General features: G+C 36.5%; 1 protein-coding gene across 4 annotated transcripts in view; it reads right to left on the reverse strand.

Moving 5' to 3' along the window:
- Usp34 (ubiquitin specific peptidase 34) overlaps positions 1-22,549 on the reverse strand; it is a 217,367-nt gene that overhangs the window by 177,927 nt on the left and 16,891 nt on the right. For 3 of the 4 annotated variants that reach the window (XR_011704346.1, XM_071601613.1, XM_071601614.1), the window contains exon 2: positions 9,000-9,087. Coding sequence is in view for 2 of the 4 variants with exons in the window: in XM_071601613.1 (XP_071457714.1) it covers positions 9,000-9,087 (88 nt within the window). In the remaining 2 variants the exon portion in view is untranslated. Of the gene's footprint in view, positions 1-8,999; positions 9,088-22,549 lie in introns of those variants that run through there. The other variant, XM_071601615.1, reaches the window with a different exon arrangement.

Here is a 22,549-nt window from a genome sequence, read left to right on the forward strand (position 1 = left end):
ACAGTGAAAAAAACATGGAAGGACTACAGTGGAATGTATCAACAAGAAAATATACTACAAAGAACACTGAAAAGCCCAGGACTCAAGAGCACCCAGGTATCTATAAAGGCAAAGATGAAACACAGGGCAAAATCCAGACTGTGAGATATAGCTCAGTTGGTAGAGTGCTTGTCTCACATGCACAAGGCCTTGGTTTCAATCCCCAACACCACAAAAATAAATGAATAAATGAATGAATGAATGAATCCAGGACTCAATACCAAACACCCTTCCCTTCCTAATCACCACACTACATCTCTGGCACAAGGCTAACAGACACCTCTGTTGGGGAACACAGCCCAAGAGAAAAGCCAGTAAGAATGCCTGCTCATTTTACTATTATACAGTACAGAACATCTGAGATGCCCCACCCACAGAGAACTTTGAATTAATTCACTTTTTTGTCTCTCTTTTTTTAATATTTATTTTTTAATTATAGGTAGACAGATATCTTTATTTTTTTAATGTGGTACTGAGAATCGAACCCAGGGCCTTGCATGTGCTAAGTGAGCGCTCTACCACTGAGCCACAATCCCAGCCTCTAGTGTCTCTCTCTTAACCATAAAAATAGTCAAGGGTAAGCCTTTTTTCTTTGGGGGTGGGGAGATCTGCATCATCAAAGGCAGATAAAAATAAACAATATGAAGATTCAGATAAGATTATGCAGAAAGAAAAACCAAAGATTTTAACTGGAATTTACAATCTGAGAGATGGTAACAGATACTAGATTGCTGAAACAAAAATGGAATGTTATAACAATACCAGTTTGAGATTGGGGGTTTAGCTCAGTGGTAGAACACTTGCCTAATATGCTTGAAGTCCTGGGTTTGATCCCCAGCAACGGGGGTGGGGTGGAGGGGGTGCTCTTTAACTGCACAAATATATACATCTTTTACAACTATAGCATTTATAACTTAAAAAACAACTGAAATTACAGCAATTTATGAAATTCAAAAATCCAGAAAGTAAAAATGAAGAAATCTTCAAGAAAGTAGAACAAAGATTGATAATGGAGAGAAAAAGAAAAGCATATAATCCAAGATTTTTAAAACTTCTAGGAAGACAGAATGGAAAATATGCATTATGAAATAAAAAATTTCACAACAGAATGGCCCAGTAAAAAATGTATAATCAGGCCTGGGGTTATAGCTCAGTTGGTAGAGTGCTCACCTCATATGCACAAGGCCCTGGGTTCAATGCCCAGCACCCAAAAAACTATGCATAGTCATGCCTTCTTCTTATTTTTTGGTACTGGAAATTGAACCCAGGAGGGCTTTACCTCTAAGCCACATCCAAAGTACATTTTATTTTTTGAGACAGGATCTAAGTTGCTGAGGGTCTCTATAAGCTATTCAGAGTATCTTTTAACTTGTGATTCTCCTGCCTCAGTCTCCAGTGTCACTGGGATTATGATCATGCCATCTTGCCCAGGTCATCATGCAATTTTTGAAGCTTAAGAAGGACAGTGACCTGCAGCTAGAGTTGTAGCTCAGCGGTGGAGTGCTTGCCGCCTCGTACGTGTGAGGCACTGCATTCGATTCCCTGCACCACATATAAATAAGCAAATAAAAAAAAATAAAGGTCCATTAACTACTAAAAAAATGTTTTAAAAAAAGGACAGTGATCCTAAAAGCTTCTAGGGAATGTGCTAAAAGTAAAAGGGAAAAGTTCAAGAATAAAAACAGCTAACTTCTCCTCAGCAATATTTAATTTTTTTTTGAGGACGGGGGTCGAGGGGGTACCCAGGATTGAACTCAGGGGCACTCGACCACTGAACCACATCCCCAGCCCTATTTTGTATTTGATTAGAGACAGGGTCTCACTGCTGCTTAGCACCTCGCTTTTGCTGAGACTAGATTTGAACTCATGATCCTCCTGCCTCAGCCTCCTGAGCTTCTGGGATTACAGGCATGCACCAAGGTCTTGCTAAATTGTCCAAGCTAGCCTTGAACTTGTGATCCTCCTGCCTTAGCCTCCGAAGTAGCTGGGATTCAGACCTATACCCACATGCCTGCCATCATTTTTTTTTTCCCTTTTAATAGGCTTATTCCCCAAAATTGCCTTTTTGAACTGTATACATTATTTGCATTTATTTTCCAATATCATACATACCCTTCCACCACCCGCATCATCCTACTTTCTTCTCATTCCTATACCTATTATTTCCAGCCTGATGAGGACTTTATTTCCCAAGTAGACTTATATGCTACCTACTTAAGTGTTTACACTTTTGCATGCAATGACCCCCCCAAAATTAAAAAAAGGTAAATGCCTTGCACAAAAAAATGTAGTGACAATTACTAAAACTGTTAAAAAGTAAATATTCCTGAGCCAGGCAAGGTGGAGTACAATTGTAATCCCAGTAGCTTGGAAGGCTGAGACAGGAAGAATACAAGTCAACTTGGACAACCTAGCAAGACTCTATTTCAAAGTAAAAAAAAAAGAAATGTGGATGCAGTTCAGTGATAGAGTGCCACTGGGTTCAACCCCCAGTATCACAAAACATAAAAATAAAATAAAAACATTCATGAGGAACCTATAAATCAAAATAAAATTATTTTCAATTTGGGTTCCAAAATTTCTTCTATCAAAATACATTCCAGGGGCTGAGGTTGTAGCTCAGCAGCAAAGTGCTTTCCTAGCATATGTGACATACTGAATTCGATTCTCAGCACCACATAAAAGTAAATAAATAAAATAAAGGTGTTGTGTCCATCTACAACTTAAAAGAAATTTTTTTAAATACATTCCACAGCTCAATTCACAATAGCTAAACTATGGAACCAACCTAGATGCCCTTCAACAGATGAATGGATAAAGAAAATGTGGTACATATACACAGTGGAATATTACTCAGCCTTAAAGAAGAATGAAATTATGGCATTTGCAGGTAATTGGATGGAACTAGAGAATATCATGCTAAGTGAAATAAACCAATCCCAAAAAACCAAAAGCCAAATGTTTTCTCTGATAAGCAGATGCTGAACCACAGTGGATCAGGGATATAGGGAAGAATGAAGGAACTTCAATTTGCATAGAAGCGAGGGGGGGGGGTGTCCCATGGGACCAAGGACAGAAGAATGAGACCGACATTATTACCCTATACACATGTATGATTGCACTACTGTAGTGATTATGCACCATGTACAGTCAGAGGAATGAGAAGCTGTGCTGCATTTATGTACAATATATCAAAATGCATTCTACTGTAAAATAAATAAAAATAATTTTTAAAAAAAAAATACATTCCAGCCTGACATGGTGGCACATGCCTGTAATCCTAGCAACTCCAGAGGCTGAGGCAGAGGGTCTATGAGTTTAAAGTCAGCCTCACCAACTTATTGAGGCCCTAAGAAACTTAGTGAGACCCTGTCTCAAAATTTAAAAATTAAAAGGGGGGGAGGGGAACTGGGGTTAAACACACCTGAGTTCTATCCCTGGTACCAAAAAAATATATTATTTTTTCCCAATGCATTTATCTAACATCATTTTCCCAAGCCAGATGCCTATGAAAGCATGAAAGGGCTTATAGTATTCAAACTCAACAAAACTTGTTTTATAAGTGTGCTAATTTCTGAAATGTACTTTTAAATAGTAGTCAATATCAATATCCCATGGTATATATACACAATGGAACACTACTCAGCCATAAAGAAGAATTAAATTATGACATTTGCCAGTATATGGACTATTATGCTAAGTGAAATAAGCCAATCCCCAAAAATTAAAGGCTGAAATATTCTGATATGTAGATGCTAACTCATAACGGGAGGGGTGGGTTTCACCAGATTGGAGGGGAGAACATGAGGGGAAAGAAGGGAGAATGGAAATGGGAACGACAGAATGAATCAGACATAACTTTCCTGTGTTCATATATAAATGCACAACTAGTTTAACTCCACACCACGTACATCCACAAAAAAGGGAAGTTATACTCCATGTATGCAGTGTATGTCAAAATACATTCTACTGTCATATATAACTGAAAAGAATTAAAAAATAAATAAAAAGTATCAATATCCCACTAGCCAACAAATTTCTCCATGCCAAAATAAAAGGCAGAATCTCTGAGTGAAGTACATACATTAAACTATTTCTAGCTTGAAAACACAAAGATCTGATGGAAACTCACCCTAACATCCAGAGTTCTTTTAAGAAAAAAAAAAAAAATCCTAAAATAAAATTTAAAAGTAGATAGGCAGGAAATGGCAAAGAGTTCTGAATGCCTGCTAAGAAATGTGGAATTTACAAGATATAAAACTAAGTCTATTTTGTAATAAGCTTAAAAACAAGTTAAAAAAAAAAAAAAACTAGCAACATTTCCAACATGAAAGATACCCCATGATATCAATGCTTTTGTCATTCACTACATCTATATCTATATATATATCTATATATATATATATATAATTTTTTTTTGAACCAAGGGCCTTGGGCACCACAATATTCTTTTTAAACCCCTACATACTTGTGTGTGTGTGTGTGTGTGTGTGTGTGTGTTGCTCAGGAATCAAACCCAGGGAATCACAAAATAACCACATCTCCAGTACCTTCTATTCTTATATGCTATTTCCCCAATTCATATTCTTCAATTTATTCTCCCTTTTATTCACCATTCTCTAAGTTAGCTTTTCTACTATTCCATTCCCAATACTAAGGAGCAATTAATCAAATAATAAATCAATATATATAACTAACATATATAACTAAAACTAACTTCCCTAATCATACAAACAAAACAGTAGTGGCATCCATGATTCTTTTTTTAATATTTTTCAGTTATACATAGATACAATATCTATATTTTGTTTATTCATTTTTTTAGAGTGATATTCAGGATAGAAACCAGTGCCTCACATGTACGAGGCAAGTGCTTTGCCACTGAGCCACAACCCCAGCCCTTCATATGACTCTTATACAACAATTTAAAATGATGACATGGGAGGGGCTGGGGATGTGGTTCAGTGTTACAGGGTTTGCCTGGCATGTGTGAAGCCCTGGGTTCAACCTCTATCACAAAAAAAGAAAATAAAATGAAAACAGGTAATATCAGATGATATGGAGAGATGGATCACAGTTTACAGGAAAACAGCAAATTTACATATAGAAAGATAACATTTTTGTAAAATTTTCAACTGTAATACAGGCATGTGTTGCATACATGTAATGCCAGCTACTCTGGAGGCTCAGACAGGAGGACTACAAATTTAAGGCCAGCCTGGACAACTTAGCAAGACCCTAACTCAGTAAAAGAAGAGCTGGGACACAGCACAGCGTTAGAGCACTTGACTAGCATGCTCAAGGCTCTAGGTTTAACCCCCAGGACCACAAAAATAAAAGGAGGATAAAGATTTTTTTTTTTTAACTTTATTACAATATTATACCAAGGACATTCATAAAAACTTACCTTACCAGTTGCTATTATGGAGAAACAGAAAGTTTGTCTTTTTAACTTTGATTCTCTATATTTTTCTCAAAGTGTTTTTATTGTGTTTTAACAATGAATGTATCATTTAAATGAGAAGAAACAATAATACAAGCAGGGCATGGTGTTGTACACCTGTAATCCCAGCAATTCAGAAGGCTGAGGCAGGTGGACTGCAAGTTCCAGGCTAGCCTTGACAATTTAGCGAGATTCTGCCTCAAAATAAAAAAATAAAAAGGACTGAGGAGGCCCCATGTGTGGCCCACACCTGTAATCCCAGTGGCTCAGGAGGCTGAGACAGGAGGATTGAGAATTCAAAGCCAGACTCAACAAAAGCAAGGCACAAAGCAACAGTGAGACCCTGTCTCTAAATAAAATACAAAGTAGGGCTCAAGATGTGGTTCAGTGGTCAAGTGCCCCTGAGTTCAAACCCCAATAGCCCCCACCCCAAAATTAAAAGGACTAAGGAGGTAGCTCAATGGTAAATCACCTCTGGGTTCAATCCCCAATACCCAAAAATAAATTAATTAATTAAAGATTAAAAATAAGCATATTATTTATAATGCTTATAAGCATTTAATCCTTGTCAAAACATTCTTTAAAGTTCGTAGGTAATGAAGCAAGACTTTAATGCATGTATATCTGGCTATAAAATGCTGCAACCACTATATTCTTGTTGGGCATTTTGAGATAAAGCAAAAAAAAAAAATTATGTGATGAAAACCTATGAACTACTGTCTATACTATACATATCACAATTTCCTTTATAATTTAACTACCAACCACATGCTCTGGGTTAAAAAGTCCTAAAATAGGGATTAAGAATATACACCTAGGGGACTGTAGTTCATTTGTACAGCTCTTACCTAGCACATGTGAGACAATGGGTTTAATCCTTTGCACCACATAAAAATAATAAAAGTATTCTGTCCATCTACCACTAAACAAAATGTTTTAAAAAGAATACACATCTAGGGCTGGGAATGTGGCTCAAGCGGTAACGCACTCGCCTGGCACACATGCGGCCCGGGTTTGATCCTCAGCACCCATACAAACAAAGATGTTGTGTCTGCCAATAACTAAATAAATAAATATTAAAAATTCTCTCTCTCTCTCTCTCTCTCTCTCTCTCTCTCTAAAGAATACACATCTAGGAAAAAGTGGAATGGGAATAGCAAAATATAACTCCCAATTCAGCTCCACCAACAACTGTTGCTAAAACTCTAGGAAATCGATTTTATTTGTCTGAATTTCACTATAACCAGTGGCATACTCACAGATTCTGAAATCAGAAGTGTGGGTTTTTCTTAGTATAACATATTGCCATTGGGCTGTAGTTATAATTCAAAATTATGACTCAACTACATTTCTCAGTAAATCACTTTTTTTTTTTTTAAATATTTATTTTTTTTTTTTAGTTCTCGGCGGACACAACATCTTTGTTGGTATGTGGTGCTGAGGATGGAACCCGGGCCGCACGCATGCCAGGCGAACGCGCTACCGCTTGAGCCATATCCCCAGCCCAGTAAATCACTTTTGATTATTAATTTTAAGTCATTAACATATTAGTATCATGAAATATTCATTCATTTGTTCAACTTATATTGAAAGGAATAGCAACCACTGCTGAACTTAGTCAAAAGAAATATATGGTTCATATTCAGAAAAAATATTCCAATAAGGAGAGATACCACTTTTAAATAATTAAAACATACAAATTTTCCTGGAACAAATATATCTACCAAAATTACTGATAGAGTGAAAGTTTTGGGTTTTTTTGTTTTTGTTTAAAAAAGGGGAATACTGGCCGGGCACAGTGGCACACATCTATAATCCCAGTGGCTAGGGAGGCTGAGGCAGGAGGATCTCGAGTTCAAAGCCAGTCTTTGCAACTCAGCAAGGTCCTAGGCAACTCAGTGATAGCCTATCTCTAATAAAATATAAAAGAGTGGGAATGTGTCTCAACTGATGTTTCACATTAAACTACTCTGCTAAACTCATTAATAACCTTGACTATGTCTAACAACATTCATTATGTATCAATGTATTTAATATGTTCATTGATCACTGCACACAATGCTTTAAACATTCTTACCCATAAAAAATTTTAAGGACAAGTTTAAACTGTATAGGCACAAAAATGAAAACTTCATTATTGGGGTAGGGATGTAGCTCACCAGAAGAGCACTCGCCTAACATATGCAAGACCCTGAGTATGAATCTCAGCATTCCAAAAAAGATTATTAGTCATGACCACTAAGAAATCACACTGAGGGCTGGGGTTGTAGCCCAGTAGTAGTGCACTTGCCTAGCATGTGTGATACAGTAGGTTCAATCCTCAGCGCCACATAAAAATAAATAAAATAAAGGTATTGTGTCCATCTATAACTAAAAAGGAAAATATTTAAATTTAAAAAAAAAAATCACACTAAGGGACAGGAATTTGAAACCCTTTTTATAACCATTTGTTATATTAATCACCATGGTTTGCTGATCCTATATTCTCAATATATACATTATTTAAAAATCAGCTTGTGGCTGCTTTCAATAACGCCAGTAAGTTGGGAAGCTGAGACAAGAGGATCACAAGTTCAATGCCAGCCTTAGCAAATCAGTGAGACCCTAAGCAACATAGCGTAATCCTGTCTCAAAAAATAAAAAAGGGCTGGGGATGTGCTCAGAAATTGAACCCTAGTTTCAATTTCAGTTACAAGAAAGAATGAAACCAGCCTGGGATTAGAGGCTTGCACCACTGCACCTGGATATATTTTATTTTTGAGACAGGGTCTCCGCTACATTGCCAAGGCTGGTCTCCAATTTGGGATCCTCTTGTCACAGCCTCCCCACGTAGCTGGAATTTCAGGCATGTGCCAGCATGGCTTGCACATATTCTTTAAAAGAATTAAGCTTGTTACAAGCCTTTAGCTGTGTCATAAAAATTTTCTCTCAAAATAGTTATTTTTCAAAATGTTAGTCACTCCCATATTCCTAAAAAATGAAGATGAGGTAAAAAAAATCATTTATTATGTTCATGTTTTTAAAACGAAAGCATGATCAGCCCTATGAGTAAGGAGAAGAAAAGGAGATTTAACAAATACCGATAAGATGTCACAATGCTACAGGTATCCAATCTAGCAGGGCACACAGCACCTTACTGTAATCCCAGTGACTCGGGAATCCAAGGCCAAAATATCCCAAATTCAAGGTCAGCCCCAGAAATTTACCAAAACCTTGTCTCAAAATAAAAAATTTTAAAAAATTCAGGGCTGGGGATACAGCTCAGTTGTTAGAGTGCTTACCTTGCATGCACAAGGTCCTGGGTTCAATTCCCAGCACACACAAAAAAAATTAAGTAAAAAAAAAAGACTGCAGATGTGGTTCAGGTAGAATGCTTCTGGGTTCAATTCCCAGTATTGCAAAAAAATAATAGAGTTATCCAATCCAATAAATCCCTAAAAGAAAATTTGATGACACATAATGGCAATTTAAAATACAACTCGAAAAGTGTTTCTTCAAAATATCTAAAGACACATACCTCTGTGTCCAGGAATTGATATAAGCAAATATTTTGAGAGTATGTTCCTTTCTGAGCTGCAGTCCATCACCACCTTCTATATCAGATACTAAAACAAAGAAGAAAAAAAAGTTAATTATGAAATGATAAACCAATCTTAAAGCCAATACTTCAAAAGTAAAGCTTAAATTTACAAAAGCAAAAATATTTCAATTAATTCTTTTGCTTTCAACAAAGAAAATAAATCTTAATTACTGACTAATTTAAGCTTAAGAACAGATTTTTAACAGATGCAACTAAAGGAAAGGGGAATACTTTGCCAGTTGTTCTAGTTATTATCTATCAACTCAAAACCCACCCTTCTGTTCTATGCTTTATGATGCTGGGATTGGGACCCTGCAAGCTACATTTTTCATTTCCAGCTATCTTCCTGTTAAGATCTTCATCCAGTGCCTATGAAGAACTAAAAGAGTAGAAGGCAGGATAGAAAATGGACTTGTGAGCTTGCTATCTCTGAAAGCATCACCTAGCAGCAGCACCCACTCTAGCCTCCAGCTTTTCTTAGCATTCCAAGAAACAATCTCTTGGTACCCTTCTAGGAGGTACCAGAGGTAGTCAAACAGAATGCCTTCCTTTAAGTCACTAGATTCTGACAACTTTCTTTGGCCTTTGTTCAGACAGTCTTAAGAAAAAAATTAGCTGCTTCCTGCAGTCTCTGTATTTCTACATGGTTCCCTCTTCCTTTGCCCTTTAAACATCCAACATCTGTGTAATTCACTCGCTTTATTAAACTCCTTTTTCAGTTTTCTAACTGGACCTTGACTGACACATTACCAATTCATATAGAATATGTACTACTATAAAAAAGAATCTAAAGTAAAACTGAGAAAAGAAACTGCATTTAAAAAAATGCATTTTGAGAGCCAGGCGCAATGCCTATAATACCAAGGGCTCAGGAGTCTGACACAGGAGGATCACGAGTTCAAAGGCAGCCTCAGCAACAGCGAGGTGCTAAGCAACTGAGACCTTGTCTCTAAATAAAATACAAAATAGGGTTGGGGATGTGGCTTAGTGGTCCAGTGCCCCTGAGTTCAATCCCTTGTACAAAAAAAAAAAAATTTGCATTTTGGGGCTAGAGTTGTGGCTCGGTGGTAGAGCGCAGTACTGGCTAGCACCTGTGAGGCACTGGCTTTGATCATCAGCACCACGTAAAAATAAATAAAGGTAGAGCTGTGGTTGTGGCTCAGTGGTAACGCACTTGCCTAGCATGCATGAGGCACTGGGTTCGATTCTCAGCACCACATACAAATAAATAAAATAAAGGTCCATCAACAACTAAAAAATATATACATATTTTTTAAAAAATAAAGGTATTGTGTCCACCTAAAACTTAAAAAAAAAATTGAACACATTCTGGCTAAAAATGGTGCAGATTATAAAATATTTGTTAATAAAAGGTCAGCAATTTCTCTAAAGGGCCAGAAAGTAAATATTTTGGCTTTTGTAGGTCTGAAGATATCAGTCACAACGGTGTAACTCTTCTACTGTATCATGAAAGAGACAGTATGTAAATAAGTGAGCATGGACAATATTACAAGAAACAAGTAGTGGACAGGTTATATAGTTCACCAACTCCTTGCTAGACAAATAAAAGCCAAGATTACAGAACACATGGCATTTAAATCTTCACTATGTCTGGATATAATCACTTATGCATTCATTTATATTTGTTGAGCACTGTGTTAATTACTAGATACATGATGGTGAATAAAACATCCCCATCTCATAGAACTTAATCCAGTGATGAAAAGGAAGAAAACAAGAAGTAAATAGATAAAAACATACATACATACATATTGTTTCAAGAAGAAACCAAGTAGGATGTTGTGCAGCAATTAATACAGGATAAGCCATGGAATGGGGAAGTCAAGAGTACTCTGAAGAGGTGATTTTTAAGCAAATATTGAAAACTTAAGGAGTCATATATTTAAGAAAAAAAAGAAAGCATCCTAGGTAAAGAAGTTCACAGTTAAAAAGAAACTCCTGGATATGTGAAAAGAGATCCTATAATTATCACTGTATGGGGGAACAAGGATGCGACAACTAAACATGTATATGATTTCAGTGAAGAGTAAAAGTTTTACTCATTCAGAACAGTTTTAAATTTGTCAAGCTTCCAGAGGAATTCTCATAAATGCAGAACACACACACACACACACACACACTCTTAGCAATAATTACAGGAAATGAAACAGTACAAGTGAAGATATACAGTAATTACACAAAACTACCTGGTTCAGCAGTGAACAATATTTATAACATCCTAATACATAACTATACTGAATTGGAAAAAATTAGAAGGGTGTGTCAATGACAAAAGAGCTAATCTACATCCATAGCAAAGTCAACAGACCAACAAGAGAGGTAGAGGGGGTCAAATGTCAAAATATATATCAAGAAATAATGGGCTGGGGAAGTGGCTCAAGCGGTAGCAGGCTCGCCTGGCATGCGTGCGGCCCAGGTTCGATTCTCAGCACCACATACAAACAAAGATGTTGTGTCCACCGAAAACTAAAAAATAAATATTAAAAAATTCTCTCTCTCTCTCTCCTTAAAAAAAGAAAGAAAATACCCAGGTGCAGTGGTACACACCTGTAATCCCAGCGGCTCAGGAAGCTGAGACAGGAGGATCACGAATTAAAAAACAGCCTTAGCAATGGCGAGGCACTAAGCAACTCAGTGAGACCCTCCCTGTCTCTAAATAAAATACAAAATATGGGGGCTGGGGCTTGGGCTCAGTGGTAGAGTGCTTGCCTAGCACGTGTAAGGCATTGAGTCTGATTTTCAGTACCACATAAAAATAAACAAATAAAATAAAGGTATTGTATCCATCTACAACTAAAAATATATATTAAAAAAAAATACAGGGCTTGGGTTGTGGCTCAGCAGTAGAGCGCTCGCCTAGCATGCGTGAGGCACTGGGTTCAACCCTCAGCACCACATAAAATAAAGATATTGTGTCCACCTATGATAAAAAAAAATCCAAAATAAGGCTGGGGATGTAGCTCAGTGGTCAAATGCCCCTGAGTTCAATCCCCAGTACCAAAATAAGAAATAAACTGGGCATGATGGCGCTTACCAGGCGATGTCAGAGCCTGAGGCAGGAGAATCACAACTTTAAGACCAGCCTCAGCAATTTAGCAAGGCCCTAACTAAGCATGTTAGCAAGACTGTCTGGTACCAAAAAAGAAAAAGAAAAAGGTGGGAAGGGCTCAGCAGTAGAGCAAGTGCCTTGCATAAGGCTCTGGGTTCCACGCCTAGCACCATGAAGAGAAAAAGTACACGCAATACAATATTGTATATACTGAGGCCGGTAAAAGCTGGGAAGCAAAATCAGGTAAAATAGAAAGTAATCACCTTTAGGAGAAAAAAACTGGAGCTGCAGCAATAGCTGTTGACAAGGCTCGCACACAGTACAAGTGAAGATATATAGTAATTACACTATTTAACTATTTAAACAATACACATAGGTGTATACTATTTAATTTTTTAAACAATACACATTATTATATAAAAACTAATGCAAAACACAAAAGACATATAGCCTGTTATTCAAGTATTGGGGGGGGAGTGTTTGTAATGCTGGAGATTGTACCAAGGGATGCTTTACCACTTAATTTATTTTTTGAGCCCAGATCTTGCTAATATGCCCAAGCTGGCCTTGAACTTGAGATCCTCTGCCTCAGTTTCCAAATCATTGGGATTACAGGCATAACCACTGTGCCCAACTCAAAAAGTTATTTCTTATAAACAAAATTCAAACTACAACTATTCAAGGACTAAGATTTAAGGCATTTAAAATATCAAACCAGCTGGGTACAGTGATGCACATCTGTAAACCCAGCAACTCAGGAAGCTGAGGCAGGAGAATTTAGAGTTCCTGGGCAACTTAGGGAGACCCTGTTTAAAAATAAAAAATTTTAAAAGTGCGGATAGGGAGGCTGAGGCAGGAGGATCACAAGCTCAAAGCCAGTCTCAGCAACTCAGAAAGGCCCTAAAGCAACTTAGCTAGACACTATCTCTAAATAAAATATTAAAAAGGCTGGGGATGTGGCTCAGTGGTTAAGTGCCCCTGGGTTCAATCACCAGGAGCGCCAAAGGTGGGGAGGTGGGGAGGTGGGCAGGTAGGGGAGTGGGGAGGGGGGGGAGAAGTCAGTCGCTCAGTGGTTAAGTTTCCCTAAGTTTGATCCCTAGTACGGGGGGTAAGAAGAAGTCAAGCCATTTGTACCCAGGTAGTTCACAGAATATACTTTAAGTCAAAACTTTAACTGGAGAGAGGACTTAAAAAAAAAAAAAATAGAGTCTTATTTTAAAATGATTTTAGTACAGTGATAAAGAACTTAGGCTGACATGAATGAGATTAAAAATAGTGTCCATAAGAGGTAAATGGAGCCAGGTGCAGTGGCACATGCCTATAATCCCAGCGACTTAGAGGCTGAGGCAGGAGGATAGTTCAAAGCCAGCCTTAGCAACTTAGCAAGGTGCTAGGCAACTCACCAAAACCCTCTCTCTAAATAAAATATTTAAGGGGCTGGAGATGTGGCTCAAGCGGTAACGTGCTCGCCTGGCATGCGTGCGGCCCGGGTTCGATCCTCAGCACCACATACCAAAAAAACAAAGATGTTGTATCCACCGAAAACTAAAAAATAAATATTAAAATTCTCTCTCTCTCTCTCTCCCCTCTCTCACTCTCTCTTTAAAATAAATAAATAAATAAAAATATTCTTCCTTTAAAAAAATAAATAATTAAAATATTTTAAAAAGGGCAGGGGATATGGCTCAGTGGTAAAGCAACCCTAGGTTCAATCCTGGTACCAAAAAAAAAAAGGTAAATGGATACTTTGGTTAACAAACTGAACCTCCGTGTATCAAAAGATCTAAGACAGATTGAACCTTTGGAAGATGGGGACTATTTAGTAATTTTCCACTTTATGATGATGCAAAAACAATACATGGTCAATAGAAATCATACCATTATATTCAGTAGGGTTAAACATTATATATGTTTAAACCTTAAATACGTTTTCAATTTATAATATCTTCAACTAATGATGGGTTTATCAGAAAATGATAAATCAAAGAGCAACGTAGTATTCAATTTCAAAAGATGAATGAAAAAGGTAAAGTTTCCTACGAATACAGACAGTAAATTGTTAACTTTTAACACATGCACAAATGTTATGGACTCATATACAAGTACAGTACAAATACACTATAACGATGCACACCGGCATCAACAAAGGTTACCTCAACAGGAAATGGATAAAGCTAAAAGATGAGAATGTGCTTTTAGAATTTCTATTCTTTCTAGAAGCTGGTAGAGCGTATGTGAGGCTCTATTCGATCCCCAATATGGGGGGAGGGAACAGTTAGATACCCCTTCATTTCCTCCATACACATACACACACCCACACATATAATCCCTAAAAGGACTATTCCTTTTCATGTGTCTGTGGGTTTTGTTTTGTTTGGGGGGCGAGGGTGCTGGGGATTGAACCCAGGGCCTTGTGCGTGTGAGGCAAGAACTCTACCAACTGCACTATATCCCCAGCCCTTCTAGAGATTTTTGAACTTCACAAAAGATCTAGTCTTTGAAAAATCATGCAACTGAAAGTCAGAAGTATCACACTGAAAAGATGTAAATGACTCTGTATAGACATTTCTTACTATAATGTCATATAAGCATTCCTGAGAAGGCTGTTTTTCAAAATCTTTCATGAAAGAATAATGAAGCAAACAATAAAGCACAGTTAAAATCAACATACTTAAAACCTATGAAACTTTATACCTAGAGCACTAACAAAATCAATAATAATACTGAGGGAGCTGGGGTGATGTCTCAGTGATAGAGCACTTGCCTAGCATGCGTTAGGCGCTGGGTTCTATCCTCAGCACGATATAAAAAATAAACAAAGACACTGTGTCGATCTATAACTAAAAATTTTTTAAAAGTCATAGTACTGAGAAGTACTAACAGAGGTAAATCTATTGGCACTTTCAACCTGTAAACCATAAGGTTCATGCTTCTTCTTTTAATATGAAGATGCTTGAGGACCATCAGTTCTAATTAGGTTATTTCCCAATATAAAAACCGGATACAACCACTCTCACGAACCCAACATTTTAAAATCATTTCCCTATTTTCAACTTCCACCTATAGCTTTACACAATAGAAAACATGGGCCCTTGAATCCATTAAACAGATCATAATATACATAACAAGATATTTCTGAAAGATGTTTCTGAAAACAGCTTTTTTATTCTTTCTTTATATACTGCTAGGGTCTTCTCTTGAATCCCAAGAACGCTTGCCTGAAGCACCATAAAATATTCGTGTATTGAGGGGAAATCCTATGAACCAATGAGGTGTTCCATTCTACCAATATTTTCCTTCTATTTACCAATTACATTTAAAATTTATGTTTTTTAAAAAAAAAAACTTTTTTAAAAAAATCAAACTATACTTAATGGTGAGACTTAACAGTATTCTTCCTATATTCAGCTTCAGAATGCTGGCAGCACAAGTAGGAGATTCAAGATTTTCTTGGATAGCAAGAGAAGGAAAACGCATAAGACAACCAAGCATATGCCAAACAAAGCATCATAAGGTAACAGCATGAACCAAGATGAGGCTTTTGGGACCTGGGTCATATCAGAGGTCCTGAAAGCAAAAGATATTACCAACCATCAGGGAGAACTCTCTTAACAAAACGTAGCAACCAGGACAGGGTAAGAAATAGTAGGGGGATAAGTTGAATTGTCAACAAGGAAAAAAGAAGGGACCATAATACACAATGCCAGTTTTCCATCCCAGCAATAACAGTGCCTTAAAACAATGAACAAAGTAGCTACAACCATCATAACCTTCTCTAATACAAAACCAAAGGGCACACGTTCTCAAAAACTTATGTGTGGTCAGACAATCATCTTCATCAGGACACCTGACACTCTAACTAATGTAAGTTTTCTATTGTTTATTTACATTCACCAGAAAACTAAAAAGTAAGAGAAGGATGTCTTGTAAGAACCAGACAAACTAGCATTCTCCAGAATCACACCTAATATCATACTCTATGGTGAAAGACAGCCCTTTCCTCAAAGATAAGGAACAGAAAAGGTCAGTTAACATGACTTCATTTAACATAGTAATGTTAAGTTCTAGTAAGAGCAGTTAAACAAGAAAAAGAAACTGGAAAGGAAAAAAGTAAAATTATCTATGTCCACATATAACACGAACACCAAAGAAAACCCCAAGGAACCCACAAAAAGAATAAATAAATTCAACAATGCTGCGGGATACAGAAATCAACCCACAAAATTGGGTGCATTTCTATATACCAACAATGAACAATTTGTAGAAAAATCAAGGAAACAATTCCATTTGCAATAGCATGGAAAATAATAAAAGGCTAGGAATAAACTTAACCAAGGAGTTAAGAGGGCACACGTTCTCAAAAACTTATGTGTGGTCAGACAATCATCTTCATCAGGACATCTGGCACTCTAACTAATGTAAGTTAGTTGAAAATGATAAAATGTTGCTGAAAGAAAATGAAAATGAATAGAAAAAAAATCCCATAATCCTGATTGAGAGACTAAATACTATTTTAAGCATCAACAATAGGCCAGTGGGCAGGACAGAGAAGCCACACGGAGATGGAATCACAGCCAGAGTATTATCAAGAGCAAAGATTCAGAGAACTAAGAGAAACAGACAGATATAATGTTATAACTATATAACTACTACATAAGGGAATAGGAAGGTAAGGGCTACGGTTGTGGCTTAGTGGTAGAGTGCTTGCCTAGTACGTGTGAGGCACTGGGTTCAATCCTCAGCACCACATAAAACAAATAAAGTCCTTTGACAAACTAAAAACAATTGAAAAAACTAAAAAAACATATAAAGGTATTGTGTCCATCTACAACTAAAGAAAAAAAAGGTAAGATAAAGAGGGCTTAGGGTAGTAGAATATATGCTTAGCATACAGGATGCCCTAGGTTCAATTCCCAACACCAACCCCCCCCACACACACACACACAGCTGTTAAAAAAGTTAATAAAACCAAAAGCAAACTATATAATCCTAGCGACTTGGGAGACTATAACATAAGGATCATAAATTCAAGGCTAGGCTGAGCAGCTTTGAGACCCTAAGCAACTTAGGAAGACCCTATCTCAAAATAAAAAGAGCTGAAGATGTGGCTCAGTGGTTAGGTGCCCCAAGTTTAATGTTCAATCACTGGTACAAAAACAGGGGTGGTGGTGCTGGGAATATAGCTCAGTTGATAGAGTGTTTGCTTTGCATGCACAAGCCCTGGGTTCAATCCCCAGCACATACAAAAAAAAGGAAATTAATAAAACTGGACTAGTGGTATAGCTCAGTGTTAGAGCACTTGCAAAGCATGTGCCAGGCCCTGAGTTCTATCTCCATAAGGCAAAAAAAAATAAAATAAAATAAAAAGTTAATAAAACTAAGGCTTGATTCATGAAACAATACAGTATGCAGAAAAATCCTAAAATTACCATAAACCCTAAATATTTTAAAATGTGTTGTATGTGGTGGTAAAGTATAAATGACCCACTACTAAACCTGGAATTACAAACATACTTAAAAGACTAGCCAAAGAACTAACAAATACAAGTCAACAAACAAAGGTATCATTTAGTTATGAATTTAGATGAACTATTATCAGAAAAAGCGTAAGTCTTAACACTTTTTTTGTGTTTTTTTGTCATATTTGAAATTTGTCAAAACAAAGTTTTACTAAAAGTCTACAGAGTAATGATAATTAAAAAATCAAAGGCAGACTTATGATCTTATGAATAGAACTTTGAAATGTTAAGATATGTACCCTTGTGGAACTTGACACCTCAAAGGGAAGGGTGAAATAAAATTTAACAAATACATAAAGTTTACTACAAAAGCCATGAGTGGAAAAGGAAAAGAAAGAAAAGAGTGTAGGTAGAGCACATGCTTACCACATGCACAAGGCCCTGGATTCAATACCCAGCAATAATAACATAAAAAAGAAAGAAAAGAAAGGGCAAAAGGCAAGAAGAAAAATAGTAAATAAAGAAGGAAATAAATATGTAGCCAAAGTAAAAAATTTAACAAAAAATTAACAAAATAAAATACTAGTTTGAGGACAATGTGGAAGACGGCAGTAATAAAGACCGGTGTTCTTAAAGTGTTCTAAATTGATAACATTTAGTCATACAAAAATGTTAAAGTATTAACAAAAGCAAATTTCAAAGACATGAAAAATTAGTACAAATCTTTTGCAACAGAGTAATCTAAAATGACAAGAGATTAGAATGAAAAAACAAAAATCGTAGAAAATGGGCAGAAAATGAACAAAAAGTTATACAAGGCCCAAACATACCATGAAATATTATTTCTCTCGAACCTAGTTGGCAAAACATTTAAAATATCTAGAGTTGGCAAACATCAAGAAAAAAAGTGAAGCTAATTTGCTAGTACCTATCAATACAAATACACTGATCCTCTTATTGTTTAAGCATCTTTTTCCTACAGATGTTCTGTCATATGAAATAACATTAATGGATATTCAACACATTATTTATAAAAACAGGACACTGGAATTTAATCTTAATAGCTATCAACAGAAAGCAAGTAAAATATATATCCTAACAATGGAAAAAAATGCATCAGATACGAAAAAAAGGATGCTCATTACAAACTGGTATGAAAATAGCCCCCAAATCTTAATAAAGGCAAACTACTCACTACTTTCAATTATATAAGTTCATGATTCTTTAAAAAAAAATTTTTTAAGACTAAATTGAAAAAAAAAAAAAAAAGACTAAATTGATCACCTTTTCACTTTTTAAAGAACTCACTATTTGAAAATAGGTAAAGGAAAAACAATGAGCCATTTATCCTGCCTTTTCCATACAAAAGATACTTCAAAGAAATAGGTCACAAAAGGAAATTTCTCCTTATACACATAGTCCAGCTAATAAAGGGGGCAGGAGACCACTGGATTAGAACCATTTTGCAACTGCTAATGATATAAAAAGATATAGGCAGTGGCTGCTGGCACTACCAAAGGTGGGGGCAACAATTTCATATTATGCCCAAGAGCAGGAAAAAACACAGCATAATCTAATAAACAGTTTTGTCAAGAAACCTAACTAAGTCTAATCAAACTTCCAAATAATCAAAGTATAAAAATAGAGGAAAAAGAAATACATGTGAAGTTATTTAACAAGGATAAAGTTAGCAAACAGACTAGGAAAGTCTATGGCTAAATAATCCATGGTACCATCACTTTCTTCAAAAAACAGCCTCCCCTCCATACAAACAAAAAGAGGAATATAGAGATTTAAACATTCTTATTTTATTTTTTTTAGAGAGAATTTTTTTATTTATTTTTTTGGTAATATTTATTTTTTAGTTTTCGGCAGGCACAACATCTTTGTTTGTATGTGGTGCTGAGGATCGAACCCTGGCCGCATGCATGCCAGGCGAGCGCGCTACCGCTTGAGCCACATCCCCAGCCCCCAAATCATGTTTCTTAACATTGTTGTATAGTTATAGCTTCTCTGAACATAAAAGAGGTTGAGGTTATCTGCTTTTAAGTACCTATGAAATTGAGCCCACCTAATCCAGGATATTCTCCCCATCCAAAGGTCCTTAATTTAATCACATATTTAGAATGTCTTTTACCATATGAGCTATCATATTCACAGATTCTGGGGATTAGGATATGAACATGTAGTGTGGTGGGCATTTTTCATCCTACTATCTTTGATGCCTTGGTTTCTGCTTCTTGCCTTCTTGTGTGTGTCACTGCATTCAGCCCTCAATAGGTTTTTTTTTTTAATATTTATTTTTTTGTTTGTTTGTTTTTTCGGCGGACACAACATCTTTGTTTGTATGTGGTGCTGAGGATCGAACCCGGGCCGCACGCATGCCAGGCAAGCGCGCTACCACTTGAGCCACATCCCCAGCCCGAGAGAATTTTTTTAATATTTATTTTTCAGTTTTCGGTGGACACAACTTCTTTATTTTATTTTTATGTGGTGCTGAGGATCAAACCCAGCGCCCTGCACATGCTAGGCGAGCGCGTTACCGCTTGAGCCACATCTCCAGCCCAGAGATTTAAACATTTTTAATTGGTTCTTTTTAGTTATACATATAACAAGAGACTAAGACATTTTTTAAGAAAAACATAACCATGACCACTAAGCTATGCTGACTCAGGCAAAATTCCTAGGAAGACAATTCACTAATAAAATTAAAGAATGAAAAGGATTATATAATAAAACAATAAACACAGACATCAATGGCTATAAACTATGGAAAAGTCAGAATTCATCAAACTAGTCCAGGCAGGTAACCAAACAAACCACAAAAAGCAAAACAAAATATTGACAACAACTTTATTAAAAAAGCCTTAAATCACAAACAAACCAAAGAACCAAATGTCCAAAAATGGACTGGATACAAAAAATATAGCATAACGATATATGAAATTCTATTAAGCAATAAGAAGACTACTGATATACTGGTAAGCAACATGGATCACTTATAGCCATAAGTTAAAAAAAAAAAAAAAAAGCGGGCTGGGGTTGTGGCTCAGTGGTAGAGCACTCGCCTAGCATGTGTGAGGCCCTGGGTTCGATCCTCATCACCACATATAAATAAATAAAATAAATGTATTTAAAAAAAAAAAAAAAAGCAAGCTACAAAGAGCACATACAGTTCATCTTCATTTTAATAAACTCTATAAGACAGTTGCAGTGGTGCATACCTGCAATCCTAGCTACTTGGGAGGCTTTAGCAGAAGAGTTAAGTTCAAGGCCAGCCTCAGCAGCCTACTAAAACCAGTCTCAAAAAATTAAAAGGGCTTAGGTTGTAGCTGAGTGGTATAACACTTAGCCAGGCATGTATGAGGCCATGGTTTCCATCTCCAGAACCACAAAAAAATACATATAACAAAATTACAGCAAAAAAAAATTCTAAGTTTAGGTGGCATAAAGCACATCAGTAGTTAACAAGGATACAAATGTGGTGATCTGTTTGACTACAAATGGGCACAAGGGATAAATGGGCTAATGCAAATGTACAACTATAGTTTCTATAAGACTAAATACATTTGTCAAAATGAATGGAAATGTTCACTTAAAATAGATGCATTTTATCATATGTAAATTATACATCGACCAAGTTAAGTATAATTAGTAACTATTATAAGACCAATTCTCATCTTGATCCAAATTGAGAAGGAAAAATTAAAGTTTTTAAACCTGATATTTGAAAAATCTGAATGTCAAACATCTCATATTAACAAATCACTCTAGCTGGGGGGGTGGCACAAGCCTGTAATTCCAGAGGCTCCAGATGCTGCTGAGGCAGGAAGATCACAAGTTCAAAACCAGCCTCAGCAATTCAGCAAGGACTTAAAGCACTTTAGTGAGGCCCTGTCTCAAAATAAAAAATAAAAAAGTTTAGGGATGTAGCTCAGTGGTAAAGCACTCCTGAGCTCAATCCCCAGTACCCAAAAAAAGAAGAAGAAAAAGAGAAAAGGGGGGCTGGGAATGTGGCTCAAGTGGTAGCGCACTCACCTAGCATGTGTGAGGCCCTGGGTTCGATTCCCAGCACCACATAAAAATAAAACAAAGATATTGTGTCCACCTAAAAAACTAAAAAATAAATATTAAAAAAAAGAGAGAGAAAAAGAAAAATCTATAAGCATTGGGCAGCTATGTCATGTTCACACTGCCAGGTACAAGTTTTCAAAAAATCCCAATTTTTGCTTCAAAGTTCAAATTTTACCATTGGCAACTAACACAGTCTGCCTTCGTTAAAGTGATCTTGTCCCTGTATCAATCCCCAGTAACAGGGCGGGGGGCGGGGATGCTTTAAACATTTAACTTTTAAAATATTTTATTTACATTTTAGTTTTCGGCAGACACAACATCTTTGTTTGTATGTGGTGCTGAGGATCAAACCCGGGCCGCACCCATGCCAGGGGAGCACGCTATGGTTTGAGCCACATCCCCAGCCCCTCAAAATATTTTTATACACTGAAAAAACAAATATTTACACATGAAGAGTTAAGGTGAGACATTCAAAATAACCATCTGAGTAAATACTAATAAATGATTTTTAGCATAGCATTGTATTAGGTATCTGTGTGCTTGCTATCCAAAGCAATTTCACTGCTTTCATAGTAACCAATATTTAAATTTCTTGTGGAGAAGCCCATACTTTTAGCTTATGAGATCTAGATAAAATCAGCTTCAGAAATGGATCCTGTCTAGTTTAAACCAAAGTTTGTCCTCTTTGAACTCTATCTCAGGAATAGAGCCAAAGATATATGAGCCAATGATATGTGAAGTAAGATGTGCTGGCAAGAAAGCTTACTTATTCTTATACAGCAGGTTCCAGAAGATTCTCTTTTCACCTGCATTGTATACATATGTGATATCTAAACAGTGTGGTATAAAGATAGTTTAACAGCAATTTTTGCTAACAGGGGAAT

Source organism: Marmota flaviventris, chromosome 14, assembly GCF_047511675.1.
Source record: "Marmota flaviventris isolate mMarFla1 chromosome 14, mMarFla1.hap1, whole genome shotgun sequence".
In the NCBI taxonomy this organism is placed as follows: domain Eukaryota; kingdom Metazoa; phylum Chordata; class Mammalia; order Rodentia; family Sciuridae; genus Marmota; species Marmota flaviventris.